Here is a 19478-nt window from a genome sequence, read left to right on the forward strand (position 1 = left end):
GCAAAATTTATTTCCTATGTAGAGTAAAATTAGAAAGAGCAAAATATAGCTTAGCTCATTATTTTTTTCAGTGCACTTATGTTCACTGAGTCATGACGTGTTCAATCATAAACTGAAAGACCCACCCCTTATAAGATTGAAAACTTTTCAGTAGCTGGATTATATTAAAACCATAAAAGCTTTTCATGACGGGGGAAAAATAAAAAAATAATATAAAAATTCTCTCAAATAGAAACATAACTGTCACATATTATTAACTCACTCTGGTTTGTGTCGACGAGATAATTATTTTTTACTACCGACATTTCATGCCTTGATAGGCCGCTTAAATTTTATCACCGCTACGGGTTTAATTCGGAAAACTGCCACTGACAGTGTCATAAAATTACGTAGAGCCGCCCAGCGGTGTCAATTATGAAATTTAATACCGTATGTGTATCGCTAACACAGTATAATGTTGTCAATGAAACAATTCTACTTATTAATGAAGCGGGGAAAATATCCAACAATTTGTCTATTAATTAGATCGTTATTGCTACAATTACCCTCATTAGAGAGAAATTGCAATAAGGTTCATTGTTTGTTAAGTTAACCAAAAACATCAAATTATTGCAACAAACTGATCAATTATTGTCCGTGACTAAAACTTAATATTCGTATAACGAGAAAGTTTTCCAATGCAAGAAATGAGTTATAGGAATCGTAAAAGTGTTCTACTCTACACAAGTTTTGATTTAGTTTTTAGAACACAAGTAGTAGTTTAGTAATTGTAGATAAACTTTGTCTCACCTAAAGTTTTTTCCAGCAACGGCAGCTCAACTAGGTGCTGAGGCAAACTTTGAAAAAACAATGGAAATCTAGGATTTCCACGTCAATTATTCTTCCTACAGATGTTTCATTGTTTTAGGTGACTAACCCTCTACTACCTGCTCCGCCCACTTAGATTCCATTTCAATAAACAAGTTTTGCGCTAAAAATATCGAATACCTCAGATAGGACTTCTACCCACGACCTTTCACTATCCAGCATACTTTTGAAAGACAAAATGGTAATTCTTAACTCAATACAATGATATTAAAGAACTATAGATATGTTACGTTCATAGAAATTACGATTTGAATCCGTGCCGAGCTATTCCAAATCGCACACATTGACAAAAATGTAACTGATAAGTGAAACAAAAGATACGAAATAGCACGCAAATGAAAGAGATAGCTATAGTTTTAACGATTCTGCACTAACTAATCTATGTCCGTAGCGCACGCATCCTTATCGCTCTAACGTCAAAACAAGATCGCTTTCTCTTTCTTAACTTGAACATGGCGCATGGCGTCTTGATTGTTTGCATAAATAATTGAAAACATAAATACTAAATAATTTTGCATAATCACATGTGGTAAGAGATCCCTTGTATTTTGTTTACTTTAGAGTCATAATTGGTACACTTTCGAAACACACACGATGGCATTTTTTATTTATTTTGGTAAGAACAGGAACTTACGGTGTGGTACGCACGCGATTGCGCACGACGCAGCACAGTGTGTTATGGGACTGTATAATCGGACATTCTCATTGATTTGATGAAACGTATAGAGCTCAGTTATACAAACATGATAGTAAAACTCTCGTTTGAAAATTCCACGTAGTTTTCGTGGTATAAAAATTCAAAGTTACCTATTTTTTTACTTCAAAATTATGCAAAAATATTCTCACTCGTTAACTAATAACATTTAATTCAGAATTGTTATAATACTTCATAGAGCTCTTAAAACTACACGTAATAAGCGTATTAAGTGCTTCGTAAACGTATTCAGTTAATTAGGAAAAATGATTTTAATGATTTTTGTTTTTATTTTTTTTCTCAATTATACCTTAATATATGCAAACATTTTTAATTGCAAGATATAGTCTGATATTTAATCTAATTGTATTAATAAAATCAGCTTTAAACTCCGTGATATATTTGAGAAAAAACATAAAACGTCTTAATAAAATTTTTACGCGTCTAGGGTCGACAATTTTGGAAAGAATAATTCATGTCTAAAAAGTTTCAAATCCCGCCTGTTATGTGCATAGTGTTGAAGGTTCTAAAAAGTCACATTCACATTGTTTTTAACCTACTTCAAAAAAAGGAGGAGGTTCTCAAGTCGAGTCTTTTTTATTTTTTAACACTCTTATATTAACTTAAGTTGTATGTAAGTAACTAACTAAAAAAGTATGTAAACAAATCTAGGAAGTCGAATTTAGCCTACCTTTAATAATTATCTCATCGATTTGAAACCTATGTAAATCGAATGTCAATACAATAATTTGGTACAATCGAGCTGATGATATTTAAACATCCAAAAGAAATATTGCTATTAAAAAGTGATGGGAAATTTACAATTCTATATTTCGCATATTTTCAATTTGATTTTCCTCAAATATATCACGGAGTTTAAGGCTGATTTTTTTTATACAATTAGATTAAATATCAGACTATGTCTTGCAATTAAAAATGTTTGCATATATTAAGGTATAATTGAGAAAAAAAATAAAAACAAAAATCATTAAAATCATTTTTCCTAATTAACTAAATACGTTTACGAAGCACTTAATATGCTTATTACGTGTAGTTTTAAGAGCTCTATGAAGTATTATAACAATTCTGAATTAAATGTTATTAGTTAACGAGTGAGAATATTTTTGCATAATTTTGAAGTAAAAATATAGGTAACTTTGAATTTTTATACCGCGAAAACTACTTGGAATTTTCAAACGGGAGTTTTACTATCATGTTTGTATAACTGAGCTCTATACGTTTCATTAAATCAATGAGAATGTCCGTTTAAACAGTCCCATAACACACTGTGCGCAGGCCACTCGAAGACTAAACACAAGACGTCCCAATTGGGACGTATTTGAGTATTCACAGCGCGAGCGCTTATAACATATCTGCTTTTGTTTTTATATAATATCATTGACTCAAAATAAAAGTACCTTAGTAATAATGTAACATTCTAATTAATAACGAGATTAGATTATCTCGATCATTATTATTACTATAGGTGACAATAATTGAGCGTATGTATGTACCTAATACTATTCTAAACTCCTAATTTCAGTAGAATATAGCCTAAACGTTTTTCGATTATAATACAATGTAGTTAAGCATCCACCATTTTTACGAACATATCTCGAAAATTAGTAGGCTCTTGGGACCGCGATTTTATTTCAGGATAAAAATATCCCATTGCGTGGCTCATGGGTCATAATTCATGTTCATGATAAGTATCAACAGCGAGACCGATTAATTTTTTACGTAGAGTACAGAGAAATACCGAAGTATCCGACATTATTTGTGTAAACGGATGACTGGTTGCGAACCGACGCGTATCTGCTGCCTTTTATTTTATAGGTCGCACTGTAAATGGCTCGTCGCTGACGTCGCAACAAACAAATTTACGAGAATTCTCCTCGAGGGATGTTTCAATCTTTATTAGTTTCACATAGTTCGCAGAATAGCCTGTAGAATAACATCATAAATTAAATTTCTTTATTGTCTTTTAAAGGCACATACAAACGTCTTTTATAACTAGAGGTTAATATCTGACCCTAACACCACTTTGGAACAACTTATTGGCTGGTGCCGTGAAGAAGTACGAGAAGATACTGAACCATATTTGTTCACTTCTGTTTATTACGTAATATACAATACCCTCTTGTCATTGTAATAAAACAGCAACTGTCTGTCTAGTAGCAAATCCACCAATCTCATTTTAATTTGTCCGAGAGTCCCCCCTGCATAAAACCAAAAACATCCCAAGTGAGCAGTCCTGACGTTATTAAGTTATCGTCTTAACCGAGAACGCTATTATGTTTCTAAAATGTTTGCACAATCGGTGACCCGCAAAACCAACTGACCCAACACATCCGTTATCTCTCCCAGTAATAATTCGATGGAAATGAAAGGCTCGAGGACAAAATAAATGCTGAATAATTGGAGCGATATCTATACCTTCTGCTTATTAAACAGGGTTTTCTGCAATGAGGCAAAATAGAAGGGAAGGTTACCTTTCCCGGTATAGCTACAGGAATACATTGTTAGACGACCATTTTATGCTTTTGGAGATATTAAGGCATTCTTTACAAACTGAAGCATTATACATAACTACATACTTGTATAGTTGTGAATATGATACAATATGTTCTACTATTGGAACCGTATTCCAGGCACAATACATATACCTTTTATCAACCAAATTAAATTGGGCCTTATGCCGACCGCCACATAAGCCCATCCCAGAGCAACACCCGTTATTCAAAATAATAAAACGTTACAAACCGGAATCTTCATAAATTGAGTCACCATTACCGCCATCTGGTAGACCCGGGGATAAACTAAATTCTAATGTTTTATTCATTCTTAATATGACAATGTCTTATATAGAAAATAAATATAGACAAAAGTCGTAGCGCACACGACAACAAATATTTTCCTGTTTGCCGAAGCCGCGACAAGAATATCGTACAGATAAAAACAAGCAGGAGAAAGTTAGGTGGGTAAGGGATTAGGGAAGAATAGGGAAAACAGTATTTATCTCAGGCAGGAAGCCGGCTTGTGTTCCACTAGATTATCCTTTGCGGCTCAAAATTAAAGAGCGCTGAGAAGAGCAATCGCCTACCAACAGTTATAGTTGAATTTTAAGTTTGGTCCATCAATTCAGTGTCCGAAACTTGGACAACAAACAACAGCACTGAAATCACAATTCGGCCGATTCGATACGAATCAAAGTGACAATTTGGTAAGCTGAACATTCGCTTGCATTTTTAACAGAAGTAACTAATGAATATTCAGCAGTGGACGTCCTCTAGCTGAAATGAAGATGATGATGATGAATAGTTTTAAAGTTTTTTTACGTACTAAGAAGCATTTGTATAGGCTCTAACATAATACTTAGCATACAAATTGACGCTATCACTGAAGTCCGGAGTCATTTAGTCGCCCCACAAAACCGCACGCCACCAAAGCGGTGACAAATTATTCACCCGCAATCCTGACCGTATTTACAAATCCATACTAATATTTCATAAATGCGAAAGTATCTCTATCTGTCTGTTACCTTACAATAACAACGGAAACCGAACGGAATGGAACAACTCAACTTTAGGATAGTCTGAAAAGGGACAAACGCATGACAAAAAAAATCTGTCAGACTATTTATGGTCCGCCGGAGACGCCTGTATTAGACTAATCCGTAATAAAAAATAGTTTATGAATATTTGGCGTAATTTAATTTTGTTTATTATCATCTTCAAATATTTACTATTAATTAACGGTTTAACCTTGAATCCCCGTTTGGTTCGTTGTTAAATTAACTTGTTAAGAAGCTTTCATATTCAATAGTCTTTTGTTATGAGTTGTTAATTAATTCGTGTTTTTGAAGGAATCAATTACAAACCCATTAATTAGATAACAAAAAGATAGAGTTGAGTGTAATCTTTAAATCTTTGAGGGTGAGAGATTGTGATAATTCTGCTGAAACAATGCTGCACTGTTGCTAAATAGAAAAGGCTTGTTTTAACCTGAAAATAGACACGTTGCCCGGGGCAATAGTATTTCTGTGTGACCAACCGAAATCTACGCAAGAGAAGGCACGTCCAAAAAATCTTTTGAGTAGCGCAGCGCTTGAAAATAGCAGCGCCTAACAGTTGGCTTGTGCCTACAGCCGATGCACACGGCTCGTGCGTCCCATTTGCAAATGAACACCGATTGAATAGGTCAACATGCCTACACATTCATGTTGGATTTTGGCCAAAACAAGGAGGTAGACTTTATTAATAAATAGCATAGTTCTTATAAATAGATAGCTGTGTACAAAACTTCGGCATATTTTTCTTCGTTTTCGTATCATTTTTCATTAATGTTCTACTACTCCTATTATTATCTATAGCATGATAATAAGTATATCATAATATGGCCTTCCTCCTTCCTCGATAATTATAATAGGCTAACCAATACAAAAATGTTTTTTCATATCGGACCAGTGAAATACGTTCAACCAAACAAACTCTTTAGCTTTATTGTTAGTACCTAGTTATAGCTTTGTGATGTAATAAAAAAAAGTGGCCCAAAGTAATTAAATACTATCAGATACATAGAACATAGACCTATTTCTGTTTTGTGATCAGATACGATTTTTCAGCACAAATTATCTAAAAATACCTCACCGCTAAAACGTGTCTACGAATTTGCATTGAAAACTTTTTAAACTTCGATGTTGTGGGGTTTCGTTTCCGATACACGCGTTACAATTTACGGAGGCGGGTCGGTACTTTCATTTGTTATTTTTTGAGATGGTTGCCGATAAAAATTGTATAAATATTTTATCGTTTGTTGATTGAACCATTTTTCCTGGTTTACGTGTCGTCTAAACGGTTGTTTATCCCTACACGTGACCAAACAACATTATAAGGGGTTAGGTTTTAACGTTTGTTTTTCCCGTGAATACAACACAGGTAAAAACCTTTTTTATGGGGTAAAATGCATCGAATTGTATACCCCCTCAGCTGTAGGAACCTGACATGTTTCTATGAAAACAAATATTAGTTATAATTGATTTATTTTTGTAACTGACTACAAAATCTTAGCGTAAGGTTTGTTGCATTGTAACATAAATTGAAAGAGCTTCAGATCTGTAGAACGTAGTAGAAATTACTGCATTTAAATTTGTAAAAGTTCTCTTCGCGTAGTTCTTTTAAGAAGTTATCGCTGGAAATAGATGTAACTGTAAGGAGAGTGATGTTTATCCCGAAGTTGTAAGACTAGTACGGGGGCTGTCATAAACTTGAGGCGCAGCGTGTACTTTATTTATTTAGTCCGCGTTAGTTTACACGCGGAGCTTGGTGTGCGGACAAAATCAATTATGAGATGTGTCAGCAGAACGTTTATGAATACGTTGTTTTTCACGTCTTTCAGTTATCTTCAGATAAATATTGGTCCTAAGTAGAAAATAATGTGGTAGATCCGCAGCGTAATGCGGATCGTGATAGACTCCGGGAAAGCGTCAACGCATTACGTAATTTGATTCTCTTGGTGAGTGATTTTGAGTTAAGTGAATCCTTTTGATGTGCAGCGCGTAGGTTAACTCAAATTCGGAAATGATAATTTGAAGCGTCTTTCGTCAGCAGAAAGCACTGGGGTTGTTTGGTCACACTATTAGATTATATAAACATAGCTTGAGAGGCAGATTATATTGGGGAACGCAAGAGTAAACATACCAGGGATAGGGACCAACCCTCGGTCTAACGTTGTAAACAGAGTTGACTCTAGCCGAGTACTCCTCGACGCACATGACAACAGGCCACGATCTTTGATAGTAAAGGGCGAAAGAGAAGAAGTTGATGCTACCAGCACATTAGATACATTTTTGTAGCACATATAATATCAATCTATTTCAGATGCCGAAGTGTTCAGCTCAGTAAAAATCCCTCGATTGTTTTGCTATTTTGGTGCTGATTTTTCACCAAAGTGCTTATCGTTAGCTAACTATGATTTCAGCTCCGCCAAACTCCGCGTGTGCCCGACCGCGGCTTTACGCAGATCTGTCATATAAACTTGAGGCAGCGTGTACTGACGCGGGCAGTTATTTATTCACACGCCGACGGAGCGGCGCGTGACGAGTGAAACCCCATTCATTCTGTTTAATACAGTTATTCCATGAAAGGTTTTTGAGGGATCGTTTTAATATGAACTGGAGTGTATAAGATCAATTTATGAATTTTATAGTACCTATTTATTTATTTATTTTTATGTATTTATAGTAGGGCAGCGCAGGACCGTTCATTGTGGAAAACCTTGGGGGAGGCCTTTGTCCAGCAGTAGACGTCATTTGGCTGAAAAGATGTATTTATAGTATAGAAGGAAATCATTTTTATAATATTATTCAATTCCTAATACTGGTAACATAATTATGGTAAGTATTTCTAGCTACTCTATTAGAAGACAAGAGGTACTTGAACATTCGTGCAGTCTAATTTAATTGTTTCCCAGATACTAATGGATTGGGGGAAATATTATTTGAATGCGTTTTTACGCTAATAAAATAAAAGCGTTTTAATTTAAACGTGTTTGTAGTTTGGTGTGGGCATATTTAATTAATTAAAGTTATTGCTAATATTTGCAAAACTTTTGCTTTGTGCATGAATGGATTCGATTTTATTTTGCATTACAGTACACATCAATTAAGTTTATTGCTTGAAAAAATATTTTGCTAATAAACATGAAGCACTCTTCGCAAATTAATTTCAAAGTAAGAATACATTGTACATCGTACGTGAATACAAATTAATATGTAACTATTAAAACAAGATAGGTATAAATAGTTATGATACCAACTATAATTCAGTCAGTTAGTTGATTTTAATACATAAAATAATTTTTTTATGTGATAGATAACCTTTTAACATACTTCCATATTGCATAACAGTTGCAAGAGGTACTAGTTAGACAGGCAATAATACACCATTAGAAAGCGTCCTACTTGCCTCCATTTTTATTTCGAGTTTTAAAACTGTTTCAGAATCAGTGACTGCACTAACTATTGATTGGTTTATTCCCAGTACGACCTCATACACTTTACAGGCTCAGCTTCAAATGAATATGATAATCCCACACAATCATCAATCAAAATGCAATTTGCATACTTGGAACGAGTTTACGCACCTTTGCAATTCATCCGCTCTCTATCAATTGTTCGGCGGCAAGTATCAACACCATTTTCAGCATTTCAGTAATAGGAACGTGATACATTGTGTGCACTGTGCATGCAATATATTTAGTAGCTTTTGGCAGCATACGCGTAACAATATCATTTTAGAGTACCGAATATTGTTTTCAAAAATATGTATTAGAGTATTGTATCAAGAACAGCTTAATGCTGTATATTAACAGGGTCGGGATTTCGGGGTGTTGATATTTTTTAAATTGGTGTCATGAATTTCTAAGGGTTCGTTGCTGGTGCAAAGTGCAGTAGGTGGTCCTAACTTTGACCGTAACTTTAACGATAACTGGTATTTTTTATATGGAGACAGATTTTTAGTTAAAGTAAGATGGTGCAACCCAGCCTAAGATATATATTTTTCTTATTATTTGTGCTTTTCCAACACTTTATTTCTTGTGTTGTGTGGTGTGCCAAAAAGAAAATCTTTATAAGTACCTACTCATGTACGTGTCTACTTTTGTAGTTAAGGAAAAGTTAGTATCTGGATTTCATAACCTTTTCTGACGTTTTAAACGATTGTTCGTAAAGAATTTTAGTCGAATGTAAAATGTTTCCTCTTCTATTTGAAGCTATTTTGGTTCAAAGATAAAGTAAAACAATAGACTATAATATAATATCTACCCCCACATTTTCAATTCTGTGTCAGGTGATTTTCATTGAAACGGTGACGTTTGATGGAGGCNTACATGATTACATGCGGTATAGGTAGTAGGTGAGGTAGTAGGTAGGTATTGGTTACTCATAACCAAGCTATACAGGGTGTCCCAAAAACAATGGATAACCCTGTAACCATCGATAGGCCTCGCCATGGTCTCCCTAACGTCCAATTTTGACCCCAGAAAAATTTCACCGTTTTCAAGATTTTTAAGTTTTTGTTATTTTTTTGAAAATTGCCACTTGCGATTACTTTTTCTCNAAAAAGTACCATTTTTTATTATTTGTTGGCCTTTTTTGTGTATTTTATGTATTTTTTTAGTATCGCCTGCTATTTAGAATTATTACTGTTTTTATTTTATCAGGATATACCGCTTGGTTTAAAAGTTATTACGTTTTCTTTACAATAAGTAATTGGAAGAAAAAAAAATATATAAAAAATTTAAAAAAAATCTCAAAAATTTTTTGACCTCTTTTTTGTCGATAAAAATAGGTCTAGTTTCATCTATTTTCATATGTACACTTTAACGTGACTCACACTGTATTAACAGGGTCGGGATTTCGGGTTGTTGATATTTTTTAAATTGGTATCATGAATTTCTAAGGGTTCGTTGCTGGTGCAAAGTGCAGTAGGTGGTCCTAACTTTGACCGTAACTTTAACGATAACTGGTATTTTTTATATGGAGACAGATTTTTAGTTAAAGTAAGATGGTGCAACCCAGCCTAAGATTATTATTTTTCTTGTTATTTGTGCTTTTCCAACACTTTATTTCTTGTGGTGTGTGGTGTGAAAAAAGAAAATCTTTATAAGTACCTACTCGTGTACGTGTCTACTTTTGTAGTTAAGGAAAAGTTAGTATCTGGATTTCATAACCTTTTCTGACGTTTTAAACGATTGTTCGTGAAGACTTTTGGTCGAATATAAAATGTTTCCTCTTCTATTTGAAGCTATTTTGGTTCAAAGATAAAGTAAAACAATAGACTATAATAATATAATATCTACCCCCACATTTTCAATTCTGTGTCAGGTGATTTTCATTGAAACGGTGACGTTTGATGGAGGCAGAGGTTACAAACCCTTTTACGGCGATTGAAGTTACTCGTAGCTTAAAATACCCAACAATACTGCCACATAATAGCGATTCGGAAAATTCTATTTGAGAATACGGGACGAAAAGACTTTGTAATGGTTAAAACATGACTTGGTGGTTCGCGTATCAGATTAACACCTCAGAAGAGTTGAGAGCGGGATGGATACCCACACAAACATTTCTTAATGAATAAATGATTTTAATGATCTGAATATTTTGTATGTTTATTTAAGCACTGAATAATAATACGTAGAGTTTAACATATGTCTATTTTCAAACAATAAACATATTGAAGTATTTTCATTCGACATCAGCACCCATATACAAGATTTTTGCATTGTATTGGGTCTGATTGCGCTATGTAAAAATACCTATGATTCATTAAATACGATCTTAAATAAAACCAACCCCTATTCAGCTTTCTCAATACGTCTGGCCATGGCAGCTCAAACTGTGCATTTTCCTTAGGTAAATCATAAATTATTGTGCTCTGCTCTACTACTAGTGGAGTGACATATTCATTTTTTCTCCCACGCATCACAAACACGTCACGACATTGCAGACATAGTATTACTTACTAGCTTTTGCCGCCGCTTCACCCGCGTGAAATTTAGTTTGTCACAGATCGTCATAAATTTTAGCCTATATGTTATTCTGGGTTATAAACAATAATACTGTAGAGTTTCATCAAAATCCGTTCAGTAGTTTTTGCGTGAAAGAGTAACAAACATACGAACATCCATACAAAGTTTCGCATTTGTAATATTATTCAGTTTTATTTATTTTATTCCAGATAACAGAAACCGATGGAGAACGCCTGACGATCATCCCAGCATCTCCTCANATTATTCAAGTAGGTTAGACTAGTGGTATGTTATGATTAATAATTCATTTTTAATTGTGTAAAAACTTTTTAACAGATCCTACTTACTATTTATTACATCGATTTTAAAAAACAGAAACGTCACAGTGACAAATGTCGCGATGATCGCTGATCGCTGCGTGCAGACGCTGCATAGATCGCCGCGACCAATGACAAGACGCGTTGATGTGAACTCATCGCTACAAATTCATACACGCAGTCTGGTCGCCATCGCCATCGTCATCGTGCACGCGTTGGTCTGGTCTAACCTTTAAATAAAATTTCCAACCCCCATTCAGCTTTTCAATACGTCTGGCCATAGCAGTTCAAACTGTTCATTTTCCTAAGGTAAATCATAAATTATTGTGATATTTTCATCTTTTCTCCCACGCATCACAAAACACGTCACGACATTGCAAACATATTACTTACTAGCTTTTGCCCGCGGCTCATCCGTGTGAAATTTATTTGGCCACAGCATGGATAGGTCCATGGGCCACAGATCGTCATGAATTTTAGCCTATATGTTATTCTCGGTTATAAACATTATTACTGTAAAGTTTCATCAAAATCCAAAAAAGTAGTTTTTGCGTGAAAGAGTAACAAACATCCGAACATCCATACAATTATACAAACTTTCGCATTTATGATATTAGTAAGATGTATTTATTTTATTCCAGATAACAGAAACAGATGGAGAACGCCTGACGATCATCCCAGCGTCTCCTCAAGTGGCGGAGGGCCAGTATACTTGCGAGGTGTCGGCCGACGCGCCCTCCTTCCTCACGGCACAAGTGCACACACACATGTACGTCGTCGGTAAGTGTCGCCATTGTGTCTGCTCGCCGGATAATCGGTTATTTGCCTCAACTTCGTGCTTTACCCGACTTAAGTGGATAAACTGTATCCGTTCGTTTCAACCCGTTTCAACCAAAGTACGTCCATTTGTGGACAGAGACCAAGTCTTTCCAGAACGACCGGTCCTGCACTGTCCGCATCCAGGTTTGTCCTGGTACTTTACCACGTAAGATCGTTCAGAAGCTTTTACACGATTAAATTATATCAATCATCCTTTTTAGCATTGTTTGTTGACAGTAAATTGTATAAATGAAATTACGTGAATAATAACCAACCACTAATTACACCATCAATGAAAAATAACAGTTGTCATGATTGTGTATGTTGCCTTGTCAGCCTTAGTAGGTTAGGGTCAGGGCAAAGTTTGTCTTATTTATTTGTTGTATATTTAATACTAATGAATAACGTCCATTCTTATGGTCCAATACAAAAAGACCACATAGAATGAGTTTTCTTGGCGTATTTAAAGAAGAAGTATTAGAATGATTTTATGCCTTTTATGGTGAAGACATCATAAATAAAGCCTGCATTAAGCACATAAAGAACAAAGCATTGTCTCTACTGCGCCAGGGCTCGTTGCCAAGACGAATGCAACTGGATTAAAAACAGGCGCATTTATTATCCAAGGAACATCATAAATATCGCAATAATAATATAAAGAGTGTAAAAGTATCAATACATAATCAAATTTTACGAACTCATTGGGCTACTTCAAAGCCAATGGAGTCTCCATAAAACGTCAATGTACTCGAAAATCTGGAGAAAATATTTTTCACAAGACATCTTTTCTCCTGCGTCACTGCACATCTATGTATAGCTAAAGTTCGAACTACACAGACACGCGAAATTTATTGCTTTGTTATAGTTTATCCTATAGGGATAAGGCGGAGTGAAGTCAGGCGTGTTAAGTTGAACAGTGCGCTATAACAATATCTAGTAGGTATAGGTACAGGGTGGCCCAGAAGAAAGTTCACTTTTGAAAATGTAAGGAAACGAAAACTGTAAATTTTTGTAGAACTTTAACCATTGTAATTTAAAGGAAATTTCATGCAATTTATTTTTAAATTCACCTTCTTTTTTAAATTTCATCGTACATGTGATTTCCTTGACGTTTACAACATTCAGTCAACATGCATAAAAATTGTGGAAAACTTTCGTAAGAGTTACCTTGAAATGGATTCAGGATGGATGAATGCTGCATAGTTTTTTGATTTTTAGAGTATAATTTGCTCATAATGTAACCCCACAAAAAGAAGTCTGCTGGAATGAGATTAGGGCTTCTTAGTGGCAACGAGATTTCACCCCTGCTTAATTTGGTTTGTTGCATCGAAAGGATGATTAATTTTTGAGAGCGCTATACTGGCATGCTGAAAAGCTTTTTGATTTCAAAGTGGCAAGATTCGCAAGGCTATGACAGGAACACTTGGTTTCATCAAGATTGGGCTACGTGTCACACTTCAAATGAGAGCATTAAGATGGTAAGTGACGTGTTCCCACAAAAAAATAATTTTAGGCAGGGGTGACATCTCCTGGCCACCAGGAAGCCCTGATCTCACTCCAGAAAACTTATTTTTGTGGTGTTATCTTAAGAATAGAGTACACTTTTATAATCCAACAACCATGCAGCAACTGAAGCTGAACATTCAGCAAAAAATGGAAAATAGGTTTCGAGGTAATTCTAACGAACGCATTTCAAGATTTTGATGTATGTTGATCGAATGTTGTAAGCGTCAAGGAAATCTCCTGGATGATGTTATTTAATATAGGTAAATTTAAAAATAAATTTCATTTAATTTTCTTTGAATTGTAATGAATAAAGTTCTACAAAATTACACAGCATTTTTTTCCTTTAATTTTCAAAAGTGAATTTCTTTCTGGGCCACCCTGTATAACAAGAGTGGCGCCTGCGAATGCTGATGTAGGAAACTTTTAGAATTGTATAATGAAACTTTAGATTTGATCAAATCTGCATAATACTTACACTTGCTTGCAATAAATGAAGTCTTAGGCAGTTAGATTTTTCTGTTTCTTTTGTCTGTAATACTCGTTATCTTGAAATTTACTAAAGGGGTATTCATACAACTTTCAAACTGATCTGTGACGAAGGTTTGTGATATAATTAAGCACACACACAAAAGCCGGGTCGGGCCGTTTGTTCATTAATAAACGGAGTTATACACGATTCGGCTGTTAACCTTTGATCCCGGGCTCAGATCCTAAGCCGAACTTCGGTCGGACAAGCAATTTATATTTTTTACAAGTCAAATATAATTTATTCGATCAAACATTTCAAAAATGTGTTTACCATCCAAAATACCACAGGTTTAACTCAGGCGATGCTTTTCAAATTAACGATTTATGAATATAGCGGTCAATGACCTTTTGGGGTATGATCCAAAAGCCGTAATAACATTCATAATAATTAATCAATAGGTACGTTCGTAATAATGTCTCATTACCGGGGTGTGAGCCTGCCGAAGGACCTTAAAACGATTACGCAGTAGTACATGAAAACGAATTTTACAAATGCCTCTTCAAAGTAATAAGAGTAGTATAATGTTGTATGAGCAATCAATCATAGTACTCTTCTTTCTTATACTCTACTGCATGAGGCCTGGAGGGAATGTCTTTCGAAATCAGAATTCCAATAGATATCCCAACAAACAATAGGGTGCAATAGGACCGACATTCTCGAATTTAGGCACAATGGACAATCGTCCTTATAGATCCCGCAAAATCTTCCCCTGATTGAGCTTGCACAGAGAATCCCGCCGTAGGCTAATTGCTCAGCAGTCTATAGTCGGCCACCGCGGTGGCGTAGTTAACCTCTAGATGGGTTCACTACTTTATACATACATAAGTCGTCTTTAGAACCCAATGCGGCCCGATCGCAAACGAGAAAATGCGATGAACCGGCACGATGGCTACTGGCTTGTAACTCCTGATTCCCTAGACGTGGCAAAAAATGACATCGAAATCGCTTCACGGTCGCTTAACTACACACAAAGAAACGCGGAGGGAAGAGTTTTCGAAAAAAGTTCACGTNGCTCACGTATTCCTACCTGTGTAGTGGGTTTGGAACCAAACAGTCACTACCCTACCTGGTTGAAGCTGGTGAAACTTTAACGAGCACTTAGTTAATCTAAAACAAAAACCGGCACATTAACCTCAAATTGCAGAAGAAAATACTTGTGGCTCAGATGCGATTACTCAAACGTTGGGTACGTCGATAAATAGGAACTTATATGAAAAAATTCGTCTGCAATTTATAGTTTAGTCCGCCATTAGTAGTTTTACCAGGCCTCCGTCACTCGCCTATGCCGGCCGAGATAATTACCTACAGCGCGCGACAACTTCAAGTTGCAAATCAGTCAGGACCGCCACGCGCCGTGACGCGCCTGTGAGCACACGCGTATTTCTATACACGCTCGGTCGATCATCGTTTAAATCAAGGTTTATTGTTCCAACAGCACTGTTATTCTTCTTTAATGGAAAATCGTAATATTTAGAAATATTAATTAACTGTAGTGATTTAAATAATTTAAAAAACTACACTTTTTGAATAATTTTGAAATACTTATGACAAAAAACTGTAGCAAAAAAAATATTTTACCTAATAAAAACATTAACTTTTACTTTACCGTGTCTATTTTCCGACACTACACCTTTTAAAACTGTTTGTCCAATTTCGAATTATCGTAAAACTGAAGTTTATTAATAGGTACTTTAGAGATGGTACGATTATACAAACACCACTAGATTAAAGTTTACCAATCGTAAATACAATAAATGCTTCTTAAAATTAAGTTTTTATTTATTTTACTTTGCTTATACAACCCTGACGCTTGAGCTGTGAGGTAGATCAATTCTGAACACAAAAAAATAGCGCTCTTGTGAGCGTAGTGGTAAGGTGCGATTTCGAATGCACCATGTGCGTTGGATATTTTGCATTATTATTATTACCGTTAAAATGTCGGCATCTGATCCTACACAAAGGAGTGCAATTTCTGTTGCTACTATTATGTATTCTGTGGTTTTACCGTTTTACTGTGGTTGTCAACGGAGCGTAAGCTTGAGATAAAAAAGTGCAGTGTTTTTATCACTGCATTCGGTTTTAATCGATTTTGAATTGTACGCTGCAGTAACAAGTTTATATCTGCGATAACATTCCGCCTCTAGACGGAGGACCGCAAACGGTCTGGAGACGCTTGGTGGTGTATGGCTCTCTGGGGATCTAGGCTCACAGTTCTTGTTGCTCTATGTATTTATTTGCTTAGCTTCACAAAGAATAAGTAAAATAGAAAGCACTATTTTGCGTGTAATTTTTGTGTAAGTATGAGGTAATTACAAATGTAGGTAAAAGCTCACAAAAAAGCTTTTATTGTTATAACGCGGACGTCAATTTATTTTCTTTTTATGAAAACACCTAATTGTTAAATAAATTAATGTGTAAAATATGCCTAGCTTAACTAGGTTATTACTATGAATCCTTAAAAAAACACTAAGTACCGTTCAAAATATTTTTGGATACGTTCAGTAGTTCAACATATTGTACTAGTAAATAGCATTTGGTTATTTTGCTTCATGACCCACAAGCCCCACTTACAAGTCAGCCGTTATTAATACAATGACTTGTCGTTTCACCCAAAACATACATATTTCATTACCAATATCGTCTAAGCAGTAAAACTCATTGAATATTAAAATTAGTAATCTATCATTGGAATTTGGTTTGCAACAGAAAGAGCCTACGCACTTTAATAAAAAAACTCGTCTTCTACGAATAAATATTTTTGATCTATCAGCATCTTTCGTCCCTCTCACGAAAAAGCTAGCTTAAGCTCAGGGATACTAGAGTGAGGGTCAGTCTGACATAAACTTAAATCCGTGAATTTACATGCGACCATTTGTTGAAAACTAGTGGTATTTTCCCTCAGTAAACAAATGAGATACCTACACAAAAGTAAAACCAAATGTTATTGCATATTAAATAAAGATAACAAAAATATCCTCAATACAAAACTGAGTTTAAAGCGGCATAATTTAGACGGTATTTCCGTCGGGAAGCGATCTCTTTCAGTCAATCCAAGAAAAGGACCGTTTTTTTAAATAAAAGGGACTGACGCAAAATGCAATTTCATTTACAGTATTTCATTTTTCTTCTTTTCCACCAGATCTGCCAAAGAATGGTCCATCGATGCACGGGCTCAAGAGGCGGTACAAGCCAGGCATGAAGCTGAAGGTGGAATGTATCAGCAGGGACTCCATGCCAGCCGCCAATCTCTCTTTCTTCATCAACAGTGAACCGGTAAGTATTTACCCGACTGCAAAAAGGATCGTAATGTTTTAAGAGTGAACATGTAAAGTATTTTAGTAAGTTGCCGTTTGGGAGTTTTCTATGTAATATGAACGAACTGAGTTTATACAATAAAATATAAATAGGTCAAATGTTAGGTAATATTGTCTAAAACATATTCGTCAAACATTATTTTATGTTTGTTTGGTTTCTAAAGTTACACGTGCGTGGGTAAAATAGTTTATTATTCATAAACAAAGCAACTTACTAGGTGATAGCTACCTTTCTAGATTTAGATTGTCCTAAAAATACTGTACAAGCTGAACTAGAGAGATTGACCACCCCTATCCCTGAAAGTTATAAATAGTTTTAAAGCTCTGAAAATCTTTGTCTTACCTACTTTTGACACCACGATGTGGTTTTCCTACATAGTTCTAGGATTACACTAAATCATTTTAAGTGAAAAACCCACACGCTGCTATTTACTAAAAATACATATCGTAAAAAAACGATTATTCGTGTCTAATAATTGCATTAGTGCAGTCGTATAAATCTCAAACCACAAAATGCCAATGATTTTACAAGCTATGAAAAAAAAACAATCCACTGCTGACCTCCACATGCAATCATTAAACGAAGCTTAATAATCTATACACCACAAAGCTCCTTTTCATCATCATCATCATCATCATTTCAGCCACAGGACGTCCACTGCTGAACATAGGCCTCCCCCAATGCTTTCCATGTTGATCGATTGGTAGCGGCCTGCGTCCAGCGCTTCCCTGCTACCTTTACGATGTCGTCGGTCCACCTTGTAGGTGGACGTCCCACGCTGCGTTTTCCGGTACGCGGCCTCCATTCCAGAACCTTTCTGCCCCATCGGCCGTCAGTTCTGCGTACTATGTGCCCTGCCCATTGCCACTTCAGCTTGCTAATACGTCGGGCTATGTCAGCGACTTTGGTTCGTTTACGGATCTCCTCATTACTGATTCGATCTCGCAAAGAAACACAAAGCATAGCCCTCTCCATAGCACGCTGTGGCATAGTAAAGCTCCTTTAATTAAATTAAATTCCTTCCCACATACTGACAGAGCTGGAATCTCGGTTAGAGTTATTAACAGGTCGCTCTCATTGTAGGTGTATATTACAATACATACAATTAATCTGAAATCACATATCTTGGCACGTTACTAGTCTCTACGTCATAGTTTCCAGTGAGAATTATTAATTACCAATAACTCTCGTTTGCAATTAATAATTTACATTACATTCTGAATTACAATAATCTAACGCGTTAAGAGACATTTGCCCTTTGATATTGTTAGATGAATTTTAATAAGTTTCTTGGCTATGGTATCGGGGTTTTCCCGTTGCTGATTTATGAGTCCAAATCTTGATTGTTGTAAAAACTAAAATAAAAAGTTTTACTGGTTTCTAAGGTTTCTACTCTAGGCGACATTTATTATGTAATTCATGAGTCTACTTGAGAAATGATTTTAATTGAGAATGGGCAGCAGCGCTCTCTGAAAAACATCAATCTTTTAAACTGCGATCTCCAACCCGCCTGCCAAGCGTGGAGATTATGGCAAAACCCTCCACTATAGTGGAGGAGGCTCATAGTCCAGCAGTGGACTGTAAAGGGCTGTTGATGATGATGATGATGAGTCTACTTACAGCTTGACGTTTCGGCCACAAAACACCATCTGTTTTGTGTTTTGACTGCGTTGTTACAACCGTTCTTAGATTACGGCTAACACCCGCCATATAATAATACCATTTTTAGTATGGAACCTTAAAAACAAAAGTTTTATTTGAAATATTTCATTAGTCATATGGGTGATTCACGCTCGAGATCGTCAAGTTTGCGGTTACCTTTTCGAATCCCACACAGAACCAATTTTAGTAAAATAGCTAGAGGTACGAGTATATATTGACGGTTATTGGCATTCAATTC

The 19478-nt window shown here is 35.6% G+C and overlaps 1 protein-coding gene across 1 annotated transcript in view; it reads left to right on the forward strand.

Annotated features, from left to right (window-relative positions):
* The window catches only part of LOC114354455 (uncharacterized), a 103782-nt gene that overhangs the window by 46143 nt on the left and 38161 nt on the right, over window positions 1-19478 (forward strand). Inside the window, exons 3-4 of the mRNA XM_028306845.1 lie at window positions 12051-12189; window positions 17403-17536. Of these exons, the coding sequence (XP_028162646.1) occupies window positions 12051-12189; window positions 17403-17536 (273 nt within the window). The remainder of the gene's footprint in view (window positions 1-12050; window positions 12190-17402; window positions 17537-19478) is intronic.

This window comes from Ostrinia furnacalis, unplaced genomic scaffold, assembly GCF_004193835.3.
Source record: "Ostrinia furnacalis isolate ACB-3 unplaced genomic scaffold, ASM419383v2 OfSCF2049, whole genome shotgun sequence".
NCBI classification, from domain to species: domain Eukaryota; kingdom Metazoa; phylum Arthropoda; class Insecta; order Lepidoptera; family Crambidae; genus Ostrinia; species Ostrinia furnacalis.